The sequence below is a fragment of the Muntiacus reevesi genome, chromosome 9 (genome assembly GCF_963930625.1).
Source record: "Muntiacus reevesi chromosome 9, mMunRee1.1, whole genome shotgun sequence".
NCBI classification, from domain to species: Eukaryota; Metazoa; Chordata; class Mammalia; order Artiodactyla; family Cervidae; genus Muntiacus; species Muntiacus reevesi.
Window position 1 is genome coordinate 56,899,483 of NC_089257.1, and position 19,068 is coordinate 56,918,550.

A 19,068-nucleotide genomic window follows, 5' to 3' on the forward strand; every position below is an offset into this window, starting at 1 on the left:
AAAGAGACCATAGCAAAAATCAACAAAGCTAAAAGCTGGGTCTTCGAGAGGATAAATAAAATAGACAAACCATTAGCCAGACTCATCAAGAAATAAAGGGAGAAGCATCAAATCAACATAATTAGAAATGAAAATGGAGAAATCACAACAGACAACACAGAAAGACAAAGGATCATAAGAGACTACTATCAGCAACTATATGCCAATAAAATGGACAACTTGGAAGAAATGGACAAATTCTTAGAAAAGTATAACTTTCCAAAACTGAACCAGAAAGAAATAGAAAATCTTAACAGGCCCATCACAAGCATGGAAATTGAAACTATAATCAGAAATCTTCTAGCAAACAAAAGCCCAGGATCAGACAGCTTCACAGATGAATTCTACCAAAATTTAAGAGAAAAACTAACACCTATCCTACTCAAACTCTTCCAAAAAATTGCAGAGGAAGGTAAACTTCCAACCTCATTCTATGAGGCCATCATCACCCTAGTACCAAAACCAGACAAAGAAGCCACAAAAAAAGAAAACTACAGGCCAATATCACTGATAAAGAGATGCAAAAAACCTTAACAAATTCTAGCAAACAGAATCCAACAACATATTGAAAAGATCATACATCATCACCAAGTAGGCTTTATCCCAGGGATGCAAGGATTCTTCAATATCAGCAAATCAATCAATGTAATACACCCCATTAACAAATTAAAAGATAAAACCTGTATGATTATCTCAATAGATGCAGAGAAAGCCTTTGACAAAATTCAACATCCATTTATGATAAAAACCCTCCAGAAAGCAGAAATAGAAGGAACATACCTCTACATAATAAAAGCAATATATGACAAACCCACAGCAAATGTTATCCTCAATGGTGAAAAATTGAAAGCATTTCCCCTAAAGTCAGGAACAAGACAAGGATGCCCATTCTCACCACTACTACTCAACATAGTTTTGGAAGTTTTGGCCACAGCAATCAAAGCAGAAGAAGAAATAAAAGGAATACAGATTGGGAAAGAAAAAGTAAAACTCTCACTGTTTGCAGATGACATGATCCTCTACATAGAAAACCCTAAAGACTCCATCAGAAAATTACTAGAGCTTAATCAATGAATATAGTAAAGTTGCAGGATATAAAATTGACACACAGAAATCCCTTGCATTCCTCTACACCAACAATGAGAAAACAGAAAGAGAAATTAAGGAAACAATTCCATTCACCATTGCAACAAAAAGAATAAAATACTTAGGAATAAATCTACCTAAAGAAACAAGATTATATATATATATATATATATATATATATATATATATATATATATAATGCTGATGAAAGAAATCAAAGAGGACACAAATAGATGGAGAAATATACCATGTTCATGGATCAGAAGAATCAATATAGTGTAAATGAGTATACTACCCAAAGCAATCTATAGATTCAGTGCAATCCCTATCAAGCTATCAATGGTATTTTTCAGAGAATTAAAACAAATAATTTCACAATTTGTATGGAAATACAAAAAACCTCGAATAGCCAAAGTAATCTTGAGAAAGAAGAATGGAACTGGAGGAATCAATGTGTCTGACTTAAGGCTATACTACAAAGCCACAGTCATCAAGACAGTATGGTACTGGCACAAAGACAGAAACATAGATCAATGGAACAAAACAGAAAGCCCAGAGATATATCCACACACCTATGGACACCTTATCTTTGACAAAGGAGGCAAGAATATACAATGGAGAAAAGACAGTCTCTTTAACAAGTGGTGCTGGGAAAACTGGTCAACCAGTTGTAGAAGAATGAAACTAGAACACGTTCTAACACCATGCACAAAAATAAACTCAAAATGGATTAAAGATCTAAATGTAAGACCAGAAACTATAAAACTCCTAGAGGAAAATATAGGCAAATCACTCTCTGACGTAAATCATAGCAGGATCCTCTATGACCCACCTCCCAGAGTAATGGAAATAAAAGCAAAAATAAACAAATGGGACCTAATTAAACTTAAAAGCTTTTGCACAATGAAGGAAACTCTAAGTAAGGTGAAAAGACAGCCTTCAGAATGGGAGAAAATAATAGCAAATGAAGCAACAGATAAAGAATTAATCTCAAAAATATACAAGCAACTGCTGCAGCTCAATTCCAGAAAAATAAGACACCCAATCAAAAAATGGGCCAAAGATCTAAACAGACATTTCTCCAAAGAAGACATATAGACTGCTAACAGACACGTGAAAAGATGCTCAACATCAGTCATTATCAGAGAAATGCAAATCAAAACCACAATGAGGTACCATCTCATGACAGTCAGAACAGTTGCTATCCAAAAGTCTAAAAACAATAAATGCTGGAGAGGGTGTGGAGAAAAGGGAATCTTCTTACACTGTTGGTCGGAATGCAAACTAGTACAGCACTATGGCGAACAGTGTGAGAGTCCTTAAAAAGCTGGAAATAGAACTGCCATACAACCCAGCAATCCCACTGCTGGGCATACACACTCAGGAAACCAGATCTGAAAGAGACACGTGTACCCCAATGTTCATAGCAGCACTGTTTACAATAGCCAGGTCATGAAGTAACCTAGATGTCCAATAGCAGACAAAGGGATAAGAAAGCTGTGGTACATATACACAATGGAATATTACTCAGCCTTTAAAAAGAATGCATTTGAATCAGTTCTAATGAGCTGGATGAAACTGGAGCCTATTATACGGAGCAAATTAAGTCAGAAAGAAAAACACAAATACAATATATTAATGCATATATATGGAATTTAGAAAGATGGTAATGATGACCCTATATGCAAGACAGCAAAGAGACACAGATGTAAAAACAGACTGTTGGACTCTGTGGGAGAATGCGAGGGTTGGATGACTTGAGAGAATAGCAATAAAACAGGTATATATCATAAGTGAAATAGATTGACAGTCCAGGTTCAATGCATCAGACAGGGTGCTCAGGGCTGGTGCACTGGGATGACCCTGAGGGATGGGATGGGGTGGGAGGTGAGAGAGAGGGTCATGACGGGGAACACATGTACACCCATGGCTGATAATGTGAATGTATGGCAAAAACCACCACAATATTGTAAAGTAATTAGTCTCCAATTAAAATTCAAAAAAAGAAAAAAATTAACCCCCCCCCCCCAAAACTCAACAATCATAAAACTAAGATCATGGCATCCAGCACCATCACTTAGTGGCAAGTAGAAGTGGAAAAGTGGAAGCAGTGACAGATTTTATTTTCTTGGGCTCCAAAAGCACTGTGGATGGTGACTGCAGCCATGAAATGAAAGATGCTTCCTCCTTGAAAGGAAAGCTATGACAAACCTAGGCGGGTTTTCAAAAGCAGACCTCTACTTTGCCGGTAGAGGTCCATATAGTCAAAGCTATGGTTTTTCCAGTAGTCACATACAGATGTGAGAGCTGGACCATGAAGAAGGCTAAGCGCCAAAGAATTGATGCTTTTGAGTTGTGCTGGAGTAGACTCTTGAGAGCCCCTTGCACTGTAAACCAGTTAGTCTTAAAGGAAATCAACCCTGAATATTTATTGGAAGGACTGATGCTGAAGCGTCAATATTTTGGCCACCTGATGTGAAGAGTCCACTGATTGGAAAAGACCCTGCTGCTGAAAAAGACTGAAGGTAAAAAGAGAAGGAGGGGAAGAGGATAAGATGGTTAGATAGCATCATCGACTCAGTGGACATGAATTTGAGCTAACTCCATGAGATAATGAAAGACAGGGGAACCTGGTGTGGTGCAGTCCATGGGGCCGCAGCAAGTCAGATAAACTTAGGCCCCGAACAACAATACCAGAAGAGGATTTCTCTTCAGGGGCGACTCCTTGGAAGACGTAGCAGTTGAGAAAAGGTGTAATTTAGGATGTTAGAATTCCATAGCTGGACCTAACTTTGCAGTCTATTTGTTACAACTGTGGCCCAGAAGCTAACATTCTGAAGGCCCCTCAGCTAGTGATGTCAGTGTGGGCACCCTGTTCCTCCTCAAGTTCTTTGCTTTTTCCAAAAACCGGCGGGATGCTGCGTGCTGCTTATTCCGCAGGTAAGAGAGAATATAAATATCTGTTTAGTTACTGATAGTATTAGTAAGTCTAATTTAGTACATTAACTCTAAATTCACCATGCCAGTAAGGCTACTCTTTATTGGGACGTTTATCATGCCACCCTAAGCGGATCTTCTTTAGAGCAGCGCCCGGGTTAACCGGATCCTGGCCAGTTTACAAAGCGATACTAGAGACAGCCCGCCCGTCCGCCCACCTGTTCACAGGTCCGCGCGTCCGTCCGCCGGCTCCCCCGCGCGTCTGCCCCTCCGCCCAGGCGCGCATCCCTCCGCGTGCACGCGCATCCCTCCGCGTGCACGCGCGTCCGCCCCTCCGCCCGTGCGCGCATTCCTCCGCTCCTTAGCCCGTCCGTTGGTCAACACGTCCGCCAGTCAACACATCCTCCAGTCCGCCCCGCGCTGCGGAGGCGGGGATTGCGTGTCCCCCGGACCGCGCCTCATTTTCTGCCGTAGGTGTGACTGAGCAGGGGCTCGCCGAAACTTTTCCTTCTTTGGGAACGGAGTTACCAAGACGACTTCGCAGAGTTCTGCAGAAGGGGCCCAGAGACCTAAGTGGGTGAACGTGCGCCCTTAGTTAAATACGCCTACAGTTCGGTCTGGACGCGAGAGAATACACGTTCCACCCACTTTTTAGGTGCTGCTCTCTCTTAAGAGGAAAAAGGAAGAAAGAGGAAGTTCGAGGCCTCGGTCCCGCTAGGCTCCGGCAATGGCGAAGAGGGCGGCTGTCTGCGTGCAGTGGGGCTCCGTGTGGCTGCTACGCGTTCTGATGTCGGTGTTGGAGCTGGAGCAGTTTCAGCTAATAGCGGGTAGGACGCGAGGGAGAGAGGAGGGAGGGAAGAGGGGGTAGCCGTCACTAGGCCGTGAGATCGCGGTCGGTTGGGTTAAGAGCCGAGAATAACCCGCGGTTAGGACTGATTTTCAGGAAATACTGATTCCTCCACTGATTGAACAATTGTATACCGAATCCCTGCTTTGTGCAGAGTCGCCACGTGTAGGAGCCCGAGAACAAGTGTTTCCTCAAGTTTGTGCTGTGGTGTTCTGTAAAATTCTTTCTTTCTTGCATCATGCTAGTTGCTGGAACTGAGGGAAAAAATAAAGGATGTGAAATGAGATTACTCTGGGACTTCACTGCTTGTCCAGTGGTTGAGACTCCACGCTTCCACTGCAGGAGGCAGGGATTCAATTTCTGTTGGTAGTAAACTAAAATCCTGCATGATACCCGTGGTGGCCAAAAACAAAAAACACTCAACAGAAACCTCTTCAACAGGGGAGAAGGAATTGGGCCATGGATCATACTAGCTGAGTCCCTTAAATTCCCTTCAAAAAGAAAAAGAAATAGACTCCACCGCATATCAGTGACTTCACTGAAGTCTTTACTGAGAGTGAATGGGTGTAACCGAAAGTGGGGTACGCCTGTTGGTCCCTCAAAAGCCAGTGATGAGGCCAGGTTGGTGGAAAGGAAACTGCTTTATTTTGGATATTGGCAGATTGCTGGGTGGATGGAGTGGGGGTGGGGTTGGTGGGGGGAAGGGAGAAACAAAGTTTGAGGATTTTATGTGGATTAATGAGGGGCCATGAACTAAGGGCTTTTGTATCTGAGGATGCCGCCCTGCGACCTGCCCCCCACCCCCAAAAAGGGGAAGATGTTCCCAGTCATGTGATGGTGTTTTAGAGTACCAGGACTATGTTTCTTTCAAGTGTCTTCCGTAACCTTCTCTTGTTGGCCACAGGTTTACTGCAAGTGGAGATGGCGGGGAGGACTCAGATGGTTTTCTTGAATGAAAATGTGACTATCTCTTGCAAGATCCCTGATTCCCCACACTTGGACATCAACAGTATAGGTATCACCTGGTTTCAAAAGACTAGAACTTCTGAAACTGACACCAAACTGTTTGAGTATTTTGGAAACCACAGAGAGGCATCCCAGCGTGGAGCCAGCGTGTCTCTACAGAGTCTGCAGAGGGGAGATGCCTCGTTGCAGCTGCCTGGTGTCCGGCTAGAAGATGCAGGGGAGTACCGCTGTGAGCTGGTGGTGACTCCTCAGAAGGCACAGGGGACTGTCACGCTGGAGGTTGTAGGTGAGCGCCTGAGGGCAGCACCCTGTGGTTTCCATGGTGATGGGGCTTGTGGTGGAGATGTGGATGGGCTGAGTGGAGCAGAAGTTCAGAGCCTGGGCCTGGGAGTCAAATAGACATAGGTTTGAGTCCAGGATTCCATGGACTTCTTAACAACTTTGGGCAAGTTTTTAATCACGCTGAAACTCTTAAGCACATGTAATAGTATTTTTTCTCAGAGAATTGATTGTAGGGAAGTGGCTATGAAAAATGCAGGTGAGATAGCTAGGAGGAAGCTGTTGTACAGCACACGGAGCTCAGCTGTGTGTCCTGGGATGCCCTAGAAGGGTGGGATAGGTGTTGGGGTCAAGAGGCTCAGGAGGGAGGGAATATATGCATACATAGAGCTGATTCACGCTGTTATACAGCAGGAATTAACACAGCATTGTACAGCAATTATACTCCAATTAAAATTTTTTTTAAATGCAGGTAAAAATGCTTAGACTAGAGCGTGATCCATTTTAAGTGTCAGTAAAAGGTAGCCACGGTAATTAGATAATTTCCCTGGTATGTATAGCAGTGAACGGCGGCTGCGTTGCGCTAGACATACCAGGGATATTATCTAATTACTGTAGCTATCTTTTACTGACACTTAAAATGGACCACACTCTATGCTAAGCATTTTAATTGCATTCAAAGATGGGCTCAATAAAGGACAGAAATGGTATGGACCTAACAGAAGTAGAAGATATTAAGAAGAGGTGTCAAAAATACACAGAAGAACTGTACAAAAAGATCTTCATGACCCCGATAATCGTGTTGGTGTGATCACTCACCTAGAGCCAGACATCCTGGAATGGGAACTCAAGTGGGCCTTAGGAAGCATCACTATGAACAAAGCTAGTGGAGATGATGGAATTCCAGTTGAGCTATTTCAAATCCTAAGAGGTGATGCTGTGAAAGTGCTGCACTCAATATGTCAGCAAATTTGGAAAACTCAGCAGTGGCCACAGGATTGGAAAAGGTCAGTTTTCATTCCAATCCCAAAGAAAGGAAATGCCGAAGAATGCTCAAACTACTATACAATTGCACTCATCTCACATGCGAGTAAAGTAATGCTCAGAATTCTCCAAGCCAGACTTCAGCAGTACATGAACTGTGAACTTCCAGATGTTCAAGCTTGTTTTAGAAAACACAGAGGAACCAGAGATCAAATTGCCAATATCTGCTGGATCATCAAAAAAACAAGAGAGTTCCAGAAAAAACATCTGTTTCTGCTTAATTGACTACGCCAAAGCCTTTGACTGTGTGGATCACAATAAACTGTGGAAAATTCTGAAAGAGATGGAAATACCAGACCACCTGACCTGCCTCTTGAGAAACCTGTATGTACATCAGGGAGTACCAGTTAGAGCTGGACATGGACCAACAGACTGGTTCCAAATAGGAAAAGGAGTCCGTCAAGTCTGTATACTGTCACCCTGCTTATTTAACGTATATGCAGAGTACATCATGAGAAATGCTGGGCTGGATGAAGCACAAGCTGAAATCAAGATTGCCAGGAGAAATATCAATAACCTCAGATATGCAGATGACATCACCCTTATGGCAGAAAGTGAAGAAGAACTAAAGAGCCTCTTGATGAAGGTGAAAGAGGAGAGTGAAAAAGTTGGCTTAAAGTTCAACTTTCAGAAAACTAAGATCATGGCATCTGGTCCCATCACTTCATGGCAAATAGATGGGGAGACAGTGGAAACAATGGGTGACTTATTTTTTTGGGGGGCTCCAAAATCACTGCAGATGGTGATTGCAACTATGAAATTAAAAGACGCTTGCTCCTTGGAAGGAAATTTATGACCAAACTAGACAACATATTAAAAAGCAGAGACATTACTTTGCCAGCAAAGATCCTTCTAGTCAAAGCTGTGGTTTTTCCAGTAGTCATGTATGGATGTGAGAGTTGGACTACAAAGAAAGCTGAGTGCCAAAGAACTGATGCTTTTGAACTGTGGTGTTGGAGAAGACTCTTGAGAGTCCCTTGGACTGCAAGAAGATCCAACCAGTGCATCCTAAAGGACATCATTCCTGGGTGTTCATTGATGTTGAAGCTGAAACTCCAATACTTTGGCCACCTGATGCGAAGAGCTGACTCATTTGAAAAGACCCTGATGCTAGGAAAGACTGAAGGCAGAAGGAGAAGGGGTCGACAGAGGATCAGATGGTTGGATGGCATTACCGACTCAATGAACATGAGTTTGGGTGGACCCCGGGAGTTGGTGATGGACAGGGAGGCCTGGCGTGCTGTGGTTCACGGGGTCGCAAAGAGTGGGACATGACTGAGCAACTGAACTGAACTGAACTGATATGTCTATAGTTAGCCTTCACTGAATGGATACCTCTGAAAGGTAGCTAGGGAAGGAGAGCGATTGCACTCTGGTTCCATGGATCTGAATCCTATTCTGTCTGACTTTGCTGCTTCCAATCTGAGCGATTGGTCAGCCATTTAATATCTTTGCCTGTGAATTTTCCCACTCAAAATGAGGTGGCAACTGTAACCTGCCTCATAGTGTTCTGAGGATTAGATAAGCTCATGTACGAAAATGCTCGACCAGTGCTGTTGTAAGGCAGGTGCTCAGTCATGACTTACAACAGCAACATTCTTCCCTAAACACCTTTTTGAGCTCCTGTTTCTGCTATTATAAGGAGGCTGGATTCTCTGTGGATGGGCTTGGGGCTGCCATAACAAAACACTACTGACTGGGTAACTTATACAACAGAAATTAATTTTTGCACAATTTTGGAGTCCAGAAGTCTGAGATCAAGGTGACAGCAGGGTTGGTTTCTTCTGAGGCCTGTTTCTTTGGCTTGTAGGTGGTGTCTTTTCCCTGTATTTGTGTATCCTAATCTCCTTCTATAAAGACATGCGTCAGATTAGGGCTCAACCTAATGATCTCTTTTAACTTAGCAACAACCTCACTAAAAACCCTATGACTCAGCTTTTGCTTGTCTGTAAAGCTTTTGATTTCTCCTACATATTTGAATGAGATCCTTGCTGGGTATAGTAATCTGGGTTGTAGGTTTTTCTCTTTTGTCACTTTAAGTATGTCCTGCCATTACCTTCTGGCTTGAAGAGTTTCTATTGAAAGATCAGCTGTTATTCTTATGGGAATCCCCTTGTATGTTATTTGTTGGTTTTCCCTTGCAGCTTTTAATATTTACTGTTTGTGTTTGATCTTCATTAATTTGATTAATATGTGTCTTGGGGTGTTTCACCTTGGGTTTATCCTGTTTGGGACTTTTAATGGACCGGAACCTGGTGGTCTGGAGTCTACGATGAGAAAGTGAAAGAAGGAAAGAGGCTAATATTCCCTGGGTTACGCAGCCGGTCTTCGCAGTCCAGGGAATCAGTCAGAAATAGAGAGAGAGAGAGAGAAAGACAGACATGGGGACCCAAGCTCTGATGGAGCAAAGGTGTTTTAATCAACATGGTGTGGGCATATATACTGTCTTACAAGGTAGTTATTCTCAGCAAAGATAAAGATTAAAATTCCAGACTTACAAAACATAAGGTGATCCATGTTAAAGAGAGAGAGTTGTAAACAATCACTTTTACCACATGGTTCATAAGAAGGAAGAGGGTACTTATCACTGTATTGAATAACTAAGGAAGGGTATGCCTGGATTCCTCAGCCCTGGGAGAGGCTTGCCTCTCCTCTTAATTCCTGAATATTCAGGAATTAATAAGGAACAGGGGATTCATGACAGATCCAAAACAGCACACACAAAGTCTCCTGTTAAATGCTTCCTGACAGGGACTCTCTGGGTTTCTTGGACTTGGGTGGCTATTTCCTTCCCTATTTTTGGGAAATTTTCAACATTATCTCCTCAAGTATTTTCTCATGGCCTTTCTTTTTGTCTTCTTCTGGGACTCCTATGATTTGAATGTTGGGACGTTTAACATTGTCCCAGAGGTCTCTGAGGTTGTCCTCATTTCTTTTAATTCATTTTTCCTCTCTGCTTCATTTATTTCCACTATTCTATCTTCCACCTCACTTATCCTATCTTCTGCTCAGTTATTCTACTGTTGGTTCCCTCCAGAGTGCTTTTGATCTCAGTTATTGCATTATTCATTATTGATTGACTTTTTTATTTCTTCTAGGTCCTTGTTAAACATTTCTTGCATTTTCTCAATCCTTGTCTCCAGTCTATTTATCTGTAACTCCATTTTGTTTTCGAGATTTTGGGTCATCTTTGCTATCATTATTCTGAATTCTTTTTCAGGTAGACCCCCTATCACCTCCTCTTTTGTTTGGTTTGCTGGGCATTTATCATGTTCCTTTACCGACTGAGTATTTCTCTGCCTTTTCATTTTGTTATAGATTGCTGTGTTTGGGGTGGCCTTTCTGTATGCTGGGAGTCTGTGGTTCCTCTTACTTGTGGAGGGTCCTCCCTGAGGGTGGGGTTGGACGAGTGGCTTGTCAAGGTTTCCTGGTTAGGGAAGCTTGCGTCGGTGTTCTTGTGGGTGGAGCTGGATCTCTTCTCTCTGGAGTACAATGAAGTGTCCAGTAGTGAGTTTTGAGGTGTCTGTGGGTTTGGTATGACTTTTGCCCGCCTGTTTTTTTGTGCTCAGGGTTATTTTCCTGCTTTGTTGGAGAATTTGCTTGGTATGTCTTGCTCTGAAACTTGTTGGCTCTTGGGTGGAGCTTGGTTTCAGTATAGGTATGGAGGCTTTTGGATGAGCTCTTGTCAATTAATGTTCCCTGGAATCAGGAGTTTTCTGGTATTCTCAAGTTTTGGACTTAAGCCTCCTGCCTCTGGCTTTCAGTCTTATTCTTACAGCAGCCTCAAGACTTCTCCATCCATACAGCACTGATGATGAAGCATCTAGGTTAATGGTGAAAAGATTCTCCACAGTGAGGGACACCCAGAGAGGTTCACAGAGTTACACGGAGAAGAGAAGAGGGAGGAAGGAGATAGAGGTGACCAGGAGGAGAAGAGGGGTAGTCTAAAGGAGAGAGAGCAATCTAGCCAGTAATCAATTTGCTATGTGCTCTCCACAGTCTGGATCACCCAGAGAGGTTCATTGAGTTCCATAGAGAAGAGGGAGGAAGGAGATAGAGGTGACCAGGAGGAGAAAAGGGGGAGTCAAAAGGAGAGAAGAGCAGTCTAGCAGTAATCAGTTCCCTAAGTGTTCTCCACAGTCCAGAACACCCAAAGAGAGTCACAGAGTAAGTAGAGAAGAGAAGGGGAGGGAGGAGATAGAGGTGACCTGGGGGAGAAAAAGGAGAGTCAAAAGGGAAGAGAGCAATCAAGCCAGTAATCACACTCCTAAGTAAAAATTCGAACTAAAGATTGGATTCTTAAAGGTACAGAATTGATAACAAATAGTAAAAAGCAAAGATTAAAAGTCTAGAGTAGAGGTTAGACTCTCAAAAATACAATATTAAAAATATAAAACAAAATCACAAAAATTATTTTAAAATATATATGAAATTTGCTTTAAAATAGCATCTTTATTTTGCAAGGTAGTAGTAGATTATAAAAATGAAAACTAAGGGAGCAATAAAGAACTTAAAAACATTAAAAAATGGTAATAGTAAAATATATCTAGGAATTTCTCTTGAGTTGTTGAGGGCAGTGTGGGGTCAGTTCAGTTTCAGATAGTTCCTTGTTCCAGCTTGTATTTCTTCTCAAGGTCCATAGGCCCCTTCCAATGCTTAGTCAATGCTAACTACAGGGTTTTAATCTGTTGCACCTGTCACTTCCAAAGCAGTTCCCTCTTTGTTTATTTTGGCTTCTGCTGTTTGCAAGTCTCTTCAGTGTCTGATTTCCACCCTGACACAAGGGGGCGATGGTGTTCACTTATTTAGGCTCACTTGTTCAGTTGTGCTGTGGGGAGGGAGGAACACTGCGAACAAATATCACTGGCGTGTGTGGGGAGTGTATGGACCACACTGGGTTTGCTCCAGCTCATGGCGCGTGTGCTTATATGACTCAGCTATCTCACTGCTGGGCATGCACACTGAGGAAACTGGAATTGAAAGAGACACGTGTACTCCAGTGTTCATCACAGCACTGTTTACAATAGCCAGGACATGGAAGCAACCTAGACGTCCATCGGCAGATGAATGGATAAGAAAGCTGTGGTACATATACACAATGGAATATTATTCAGCCATTAAAAAAAATAAATTTGAATCAGTTCTAATGAGGTGGATGAAACTGGAGCCTATTAACAGAGTGAAGTAAGCCAGAAAGAAAAGCACCAATACAGTATATTAACACATACATATGGAATTTAGAAAGATGGTAACGATAACCCTGTATGTGAGACAGAAAAAGAGACACAGATGTAAAGAACAGACTTTTGGACTTGGTGGGAGAAGGCGAGGGTGGGATGATTTGAGAGAATAACATTGAGACATGTATATTACCATATGTGAAATAGATCGCCAGTCCAGGTTTGATGCATGAGACAGGGTGCTCAGGGCTGGTGCACTGGAATGACCCTGAGGGACAGGATAGGGAGGGAGGTGGGAGCGGGGTTCAGGATGGTGAACACATGTAAATCCATGGCTGATTCATGTCAATGTATGGCAAAAACCACTACAATATTGTAAAGTAATTAGCCTCCAATTAAAATAAATTAATTAATTAAAAAAAAAAAAACCCTATCTCTAAATATAGTCACAGTCTGAGGGACTAGGTTTAGGACTTCAACATATGAATTTGGGACGGGTTCAATTCAGTATAATTGGGGGGCAGTATCTGTGAGCTCCTCACAATTGCACTGAAGACTTGGAATGTTTTATACCTATCAATTTTGGAGGTGGGGATGTATATTAGAATTCCTCTGCAATTGATAGCCTAAAATAAAAGTTTTTTTTTTTTTTCAAAAATTGAATAAATTGACTTTTTTTTTTAGAAGAGGTTTAGATTTATGGAGAAATTGCAAAGATAGTACAGAGTTCCCATATTACTCTTGCCTCCACACCTTACTTGCCCTATTAACATCTTGCATTTGTGCTATACTTTTATAATTAATGAACCAATATTGATACATTTTTGTTTATTAAAGTCCATAGTTTATTCACTTGTAGCTCAGTCAGTAAAGAATCTGCCTGTAGTGTGGGAGACCCGGGTTTGATACCTGAGTCAGGAAGATCCCCTGAAGAAGGAAATGGCAACCCACTCCAGTATACTTGCCTGGAAAATCTCATGGACACAGGAACCTGGTGGGCTGCAGTCCATGGGGTCGCAAATAATAGGGCATGACTGAGCAACTAACACTTAACTTACTTACATAGTTTGTTCAGGTTTCCTTAGTTTTTTTGTCCTGATAATTTTTTTTTGCTCTGAAGGCTACTTTTTTCAAAAATAGTTTTATTTATTTATTTGTTTTTGGCTGTGCTGGGTCTTCATCGCTCCATGGGCTTTTCTCTAGTTGTGGCAAATAGGGGGTGCTTCTCATTGCAGTGGCCTCTCATTGTGGAGCATGGGCTCTAGGGCACATGTGCTTAATCATTATTTAAAAGTCTCTATCTGATCATTCCAAAATCTGTGTCATACCAGAGTTTGGGTCTGATGCTTGCTTTGTCTTTTCATACTTTTTGGCATGCCTTGTAATTTTTTGTCGAAAACCAGATGTTACATATCAGATAATAGGAACCGAGGTGAATAGGCTTTTGGTATGAGGATCTGTGTTTCTTTGGCTAGGAGTTGGACTGTGTTTAATGTTAATGCTGTACATACAGGTGCCAGAGACTTCAGTTCCTTCTGGTGCCTTTCCCCCCCTGCCTTGTTTCCTTTGAGTTTCCTCATGAACTCCTTCTGAAATAGAGCCCGTGTTTAACAGCTCTCTCAGTTGTACTCTACTGTTATCATTCTGGGGCTCTGTTGATGTAGTGGTTAGGTGTAGAGGGGAAGCTGTTTATAATTTTCTGATTAAATCTCATTCTTTGAGTTGCCTGAGCCCCTAGGCTGTCTCACCTTCACAAGTGTTTCTAGGTGAGACAGGAAGGCTAGAGGGGGCTGGAGTTGGCTAAACATCACTATCCCAGGTCAGATAAGACTTTGGCAAATTCTTTTCCCTTAAGAGCATCCTTTATTGTGGAGAATGCACTGGCTGTATATATATAAAAACTTAATTTTTATTTATTTAATTACTTAGTTTTGACTGCTCTGGGCCTTTGTTGCTGTGCACGGGCTTTCCCTAGTTGCAGCAAGTAGGCGCTACTCTCAGGCTGAGGTGTGTGGGCTTCTCATTACGGTGGCTTCTCTTGTTGCAGAGCACAGGCTGTGGGGTGCACAGGCTTCAGTAGTCATAGTGCATGGGCTTAGTTGCTCTGCAGCATGTGAAATCTTCCCAGACCAGGGATCAAGCCCATGTCCCCTACAGTGGCAGGCACATACTTAACCCCTGGACCACAAGGGAGTCCTGGGTATATTTTGAAATAGTTACTTTTCTTCTCTTCCCTGCTCAAAAGAGGAGGGGATTTTTCTTGGATCTTCACAGTGAGAGCCTGGTGGGATTCTTGGAGGTACAACTCATGAAAGTGTGTGGCCCGCTCTAAGGCTGGGCCGCTAGGAGTTCTTTCCTCTCAATCTAGTCCACACTCATCCCCTAGGAGTTTGTCAGAGTTAGTGCTTATGTGTGTCAACCAGTTTATTACTCTAGTATCTTCTGCTCAAGGTTTTATGATCTTGGCCGTGATTCGCTCAATCTGCCTGTCTCCCTTGTTTATATGGAGGTGATTTGCCCTGTCACCTCAGTTCTCCGATGAACTAAGGAAAGCTGTGGATTTTCAGTTTGTTCAGCTTAGCTTTCTTTCCTGTTCCAAGGGTAGAAATGATGACTTTCAAGATCTTTACATGTGAGAGGGGAAGCCAGAGGTCAGCAGTGATTTTAAGAAGGCGACTTATTTTCCTTTCACAAAAATGTAGCCAACCCAGGGCAGATATGGCAGTGCTCTGATCATCTGGGACCCAGGATCCTTTTATCTTGTCACTTTGCTGTCCTTAAGCTGCATTTCCTCCTTCTGTTTAGAAATGGCTTCTCTGTCCCCAGCCATGATATACTATTCCAGCCATTCTGTATTAAGAAGGAAGTGGAGGGGGAGAGACACTGTTCTTTTCTGTAAGATACCCTTGTTATTTCAGGATACTTCTTAGAAGTTGCTCTCACCACTTCTGATTACAACAAAACTTTCAGACCCTTAGTTCACATGACTACACCCAGCTGCAGAGGAGGGTGGGAGAAGTAGCTTTAACTTGGAGGTGTCATGGAAGAAGGAGAATGGCAGCAATTAGCAGTCTCTGCCCACATCAGTGTTTATTCCAAGGGTTTCCTCAGATTCCCAAAGGTATCTATGACACAGACGGACTTAAGAAACTCTGCTTTATAAAACTGCCTGAGATTCGGGGTCACAGCATATCAGTACCCCGCTGGCACTGGGACCAACGTACCCAGAACATTTAGTCTAAGCAGAATACCATTCAGTTTACTTCACTTTCCTGAAGGCTTGCCATGGGTCTGACATTAAGCTGATAATAAGCAAATCTCTACCTACCCTCAAAGAATGACTTCTCTCCCCTGACAGCTCCACCAGTCAGCAGCTTGTCTAAACAAGTCATTGTGAAAGATAACGAGGAGAAACATATTTTCTGTACATCAAGTGGGTTCTACCCAGAGCATATTAACATCACGTGGAAAAAGTGGACCCAGAAGGATCCCCAGTTCCGGGAGTTGTCTAAGAACATCACCACTGACCACATAGTCGAGAATGAGGATGGTACATTTAATATCACTAGCCACCTGAGGCTGAAGCCATCTCTGGAAGACAATGGGACCATCTATCAGTGTGTGGTATGGCATGTATCCTTGCCCACAATCCAGAGTTTCGACTTCCACTTGATTATACATCCAGGTAAGCATCTTCCTGGACATTTCCCTTACTCTTCATCTTGAGAGGAGGATCATATAAACTTTGGTTATATAGGGAAGGGGAGAAAGACTGGTCTGATTTAGCTCAGCCCCAGAGTCTGCAGTCCAGATTAGGTCCCTAAGCCAGGACAGATGGTCTAATAGGTAGACAGATGGTCCAATAGGTGACCTGGCTTCTGTGGTCATGGCTCTGGTCCTAGGTGGGGATGACCCTGTTGGTCCAATGCATCTGCATAGGGCTGAGAGAGGTAATGAGGGCAGAGACTGACTGGTGGCCCTGAGGAATGTGGTCTGGGTGTGCCAGATGGGGCTTGAGATGATCCTGAAGGGAGAGAGACATCGTTCTTAGAAGTAAAGACTAGTACACAGCTGTGTAGTATGTGCACAGATGTGTTTAGGGTGTCTCTGGAACATGGGGAGTATGAAATTGAAATATGCTTTGTGTGTTTGGTATCAGGGATTTGTCTGGGCTGGGTGATATGTATATATCTTAGCCCATTGTTGTTGTTTAGCCGCTAAGTTGTATCCAACTCTTTTGTGACCCCATGCACTGTAACTCGCCACGCTCTTCTGTCCATGCGATTTCCTAGGTAAGAATACGGAAATAGGTTGGCAGGCAGATTCTTTACCATCACCAGTCACCAGGTAAGCCCTCTTAGTCCATGTGGACTGCTGTAACAAATTGCCACAGACCAGGTGGCTTGTAAGTGCCTCCTCAGGTGGTGCTGTGGTAAAGACCACCTGCCAATGAAGGAGATGCGGGTTCAACCCCTGGGTTGGGAAGATCCCCTGGAGAAGGAAATGGCAACCCACTTCAGTAATTTTACCTAGGAAATCCCATGGACCAGAAGAGCCTGATAGGCTACAGTGCATGGGATCGCAAAGAGTCAGCCACGCCTGAGTGACTGAGCATGCACATGCACGCATGCGGGTGGCGTATAAGCAACAGAACTTCATTTCTCACAGTTTCAGAGGCTGGAATCCCAAGATTAGTGGCCAGCATGGTTGAGTGAGAGCCCTTTGGCAGATTTCAGACTTCTCATGCTGTCCTCACAAGGTGGAAGGGGTGAGGGATCTCTCAAGTTCCTCCTTTATAGGGCACTGATCTCACTCCTGAGTGCCCCATCCTCATGACCTAATCACCTCCCCAAAGCCCTGTCTCCTAATGCTATCATGCTGGGCATTAAGATTTCAGCATTCACATTTTGAGGGGAGAGTGACATTCAGTCTTTAGCTGTATACAGGTGATACAGGATGGTATAGTGGTATGGAAGCTTTAAACATGTGCCCAGCATGTGCATATTGTATGTGGTGTTTGATATTGCTGTGTTTCTGATACGTGCTAAACAGGCTGTTTGACGTCTGGAGGTGTAAGTGATAGGATGGAGGAGGGCAAAGACATGTGGCAGAAGGTTGGTGGTACTATCTCTGACAGAAGATGACATACAACCACACAAATCCTAGAAGCAGTCGTGTGGTCTCTTTGCCCCCTGTGAGTAGGCTTCCTCTTAATGTTTTCTTCCTTCTTTCCGCAGAATCTGAGAAGAAAACTTACTGGTTCTATATTGGAATAAGCATATTAATCATTATTGGACTGATCATTATTGGACTGATCTTTCTTTTTCTTAAGAAAAGGTAAGGGGCTCCAAAGCAAAGTTTAGCCTTGTGTTTTGGAGTAGGCTCTGGGAGTTCAGAATTCATTGCCAGTGCATGGTGTTGGGGAGCTCTCAGGATTGATGCTGGAGTGTTCTAAGTGTATTTATGATGTATGACTTTTTTTGATGTGTTGGGGAGGAACTGTCTCATCTGGTCTCCATGTAGCAGCCTGGGACTCTGGGAAGATGTGCTGTAAAGCCCCTCTGCTTCCTCCTGATGAACTGGCTCACTGTGAATCAAGACCTCATTGTTCACCCCAGGCCTGTGAATGATATATGAGCTGCAGTGTTACTGTCACATATAGAGTCCATGGCTCAGAGAGGGGATTTCCTTCCCCACCATTTGGGCATATTTTGTTAGTAACTCAATGGGATAACTTACCACCCAGATTATACTGGTTTAACCAAGAATTTCCAACCCTAGCGAGGGTGTTTCCAATCTAAAACATGTTTCCAAACATGTTATTCCCTATGGCCCAAATAGCAAATAAAACAACTCAAACTGTTGTCGAGGCCAGTTTAAATGCAGTTAAATGCTTCTGGATAATAAAATTGCCCGCAATTATTTACAGGCCTGCCAATGCAGAATCTGTGCAATAGCTAGTATATCTCATTATAAATGCTTTTGGAAAAGTAGACCAGTCCATTCATCAGGAAAAAAAGCTGTTTGTCTAAAGTTGACCAACTGATTCATAGGACTTACTCTCCTGATTTGACCTAGGTCAGTAAAATGCTGGAAATGCTGCCTGCTGGAGGATGAGGAGAGAGGGTCTGTGCTCAGTGTTGTCCAACTCTCCATGAAACTACGGCCTGTAGTCCTCCAGGCTCCTCTGTCCATGAAATTTTCCAAGCAAGAACACTGGAATGGGTTGCCATTTCCTTCTCCAGGGGCTCTTCCCAACCCAGAGATTGAACCCAAGCCTCCTGCATTCCAGGCAGATTCTTTACTGCTTGAGCCATTGGGGAAGCTGGAGGATGAGAGACACTGTAAATCAGAGACTTCTGGAGGATGAGACCCTCGAAACTGGAACTGGATCAGATGACCGCTCCCTCAATGCATCAACAAATCTAGCTATGACCCAGAGGGATGGGATGGGGAGGGAGGGGGGAGGGGAGTTCAGGCTGGGGAACACATGTAAACCCATGGCTGATTCATGTCAATGTATGGCAAAAACCACTACAATATTGTAAAGTAATTAGCCTCCAACTAATAAAAATAATAGAGGGAAAAAAAAGCAAAAAAAATTCTAGCTAAGATCATCAGTACCAACAGAACTGACTCTTGAGTGCATGAGACTTCTTTTTCAAAGCCACTTGAAAAATAAAGCAGTAG

At 43.0% G+C, this 19,068-nt stretch overlaps 2 protein-coding genes across 3 annotated transcripts in view; both read left to right on the forward strand.

The window, feature by feature from the left end:
* The window catches only part of NUCB2 (nucleobindin 2), a 69,252-nt gene extending 64,501 nt beyond the window's left edge, over positions 1-4,751 (forward strand). For both annotated transcript variants that reach the window (XM_065944392.1, XM_065944393.1), the window contains exon 17: positions 4,718-4,751. The gene's annotated coding sequence lies outside the window, so the exon portion shown is untranslated. The remainder of the gene's footprint in view (positions 1-4,717) is intronic.
* Positions 4,451-18,819, forward strand: NCR3LG1 (natural killer cell cytotoxicity receptor 3 ligand 1). The gene is made up of 5 exons (XM_065944394.1): positions 4,451-4,889; positions 5,814-6,161; positions 15,737-16,063; positions 17,616-17,715; positions 18,457-18,819. Exons 1-5 carry the CDS (start codon positions 4,790-4,792, stop codon positions 18,746-18,748), a joined length of 1,167 nt encoding a protein of 388 aa, XP_065800466.1. The 5' UTR covers positions 4,451-4,789; the 3' UTR covers positions 18,749-18,819.
* Positions 18,820-19,068: the final 249 nt, after the last annotated feature.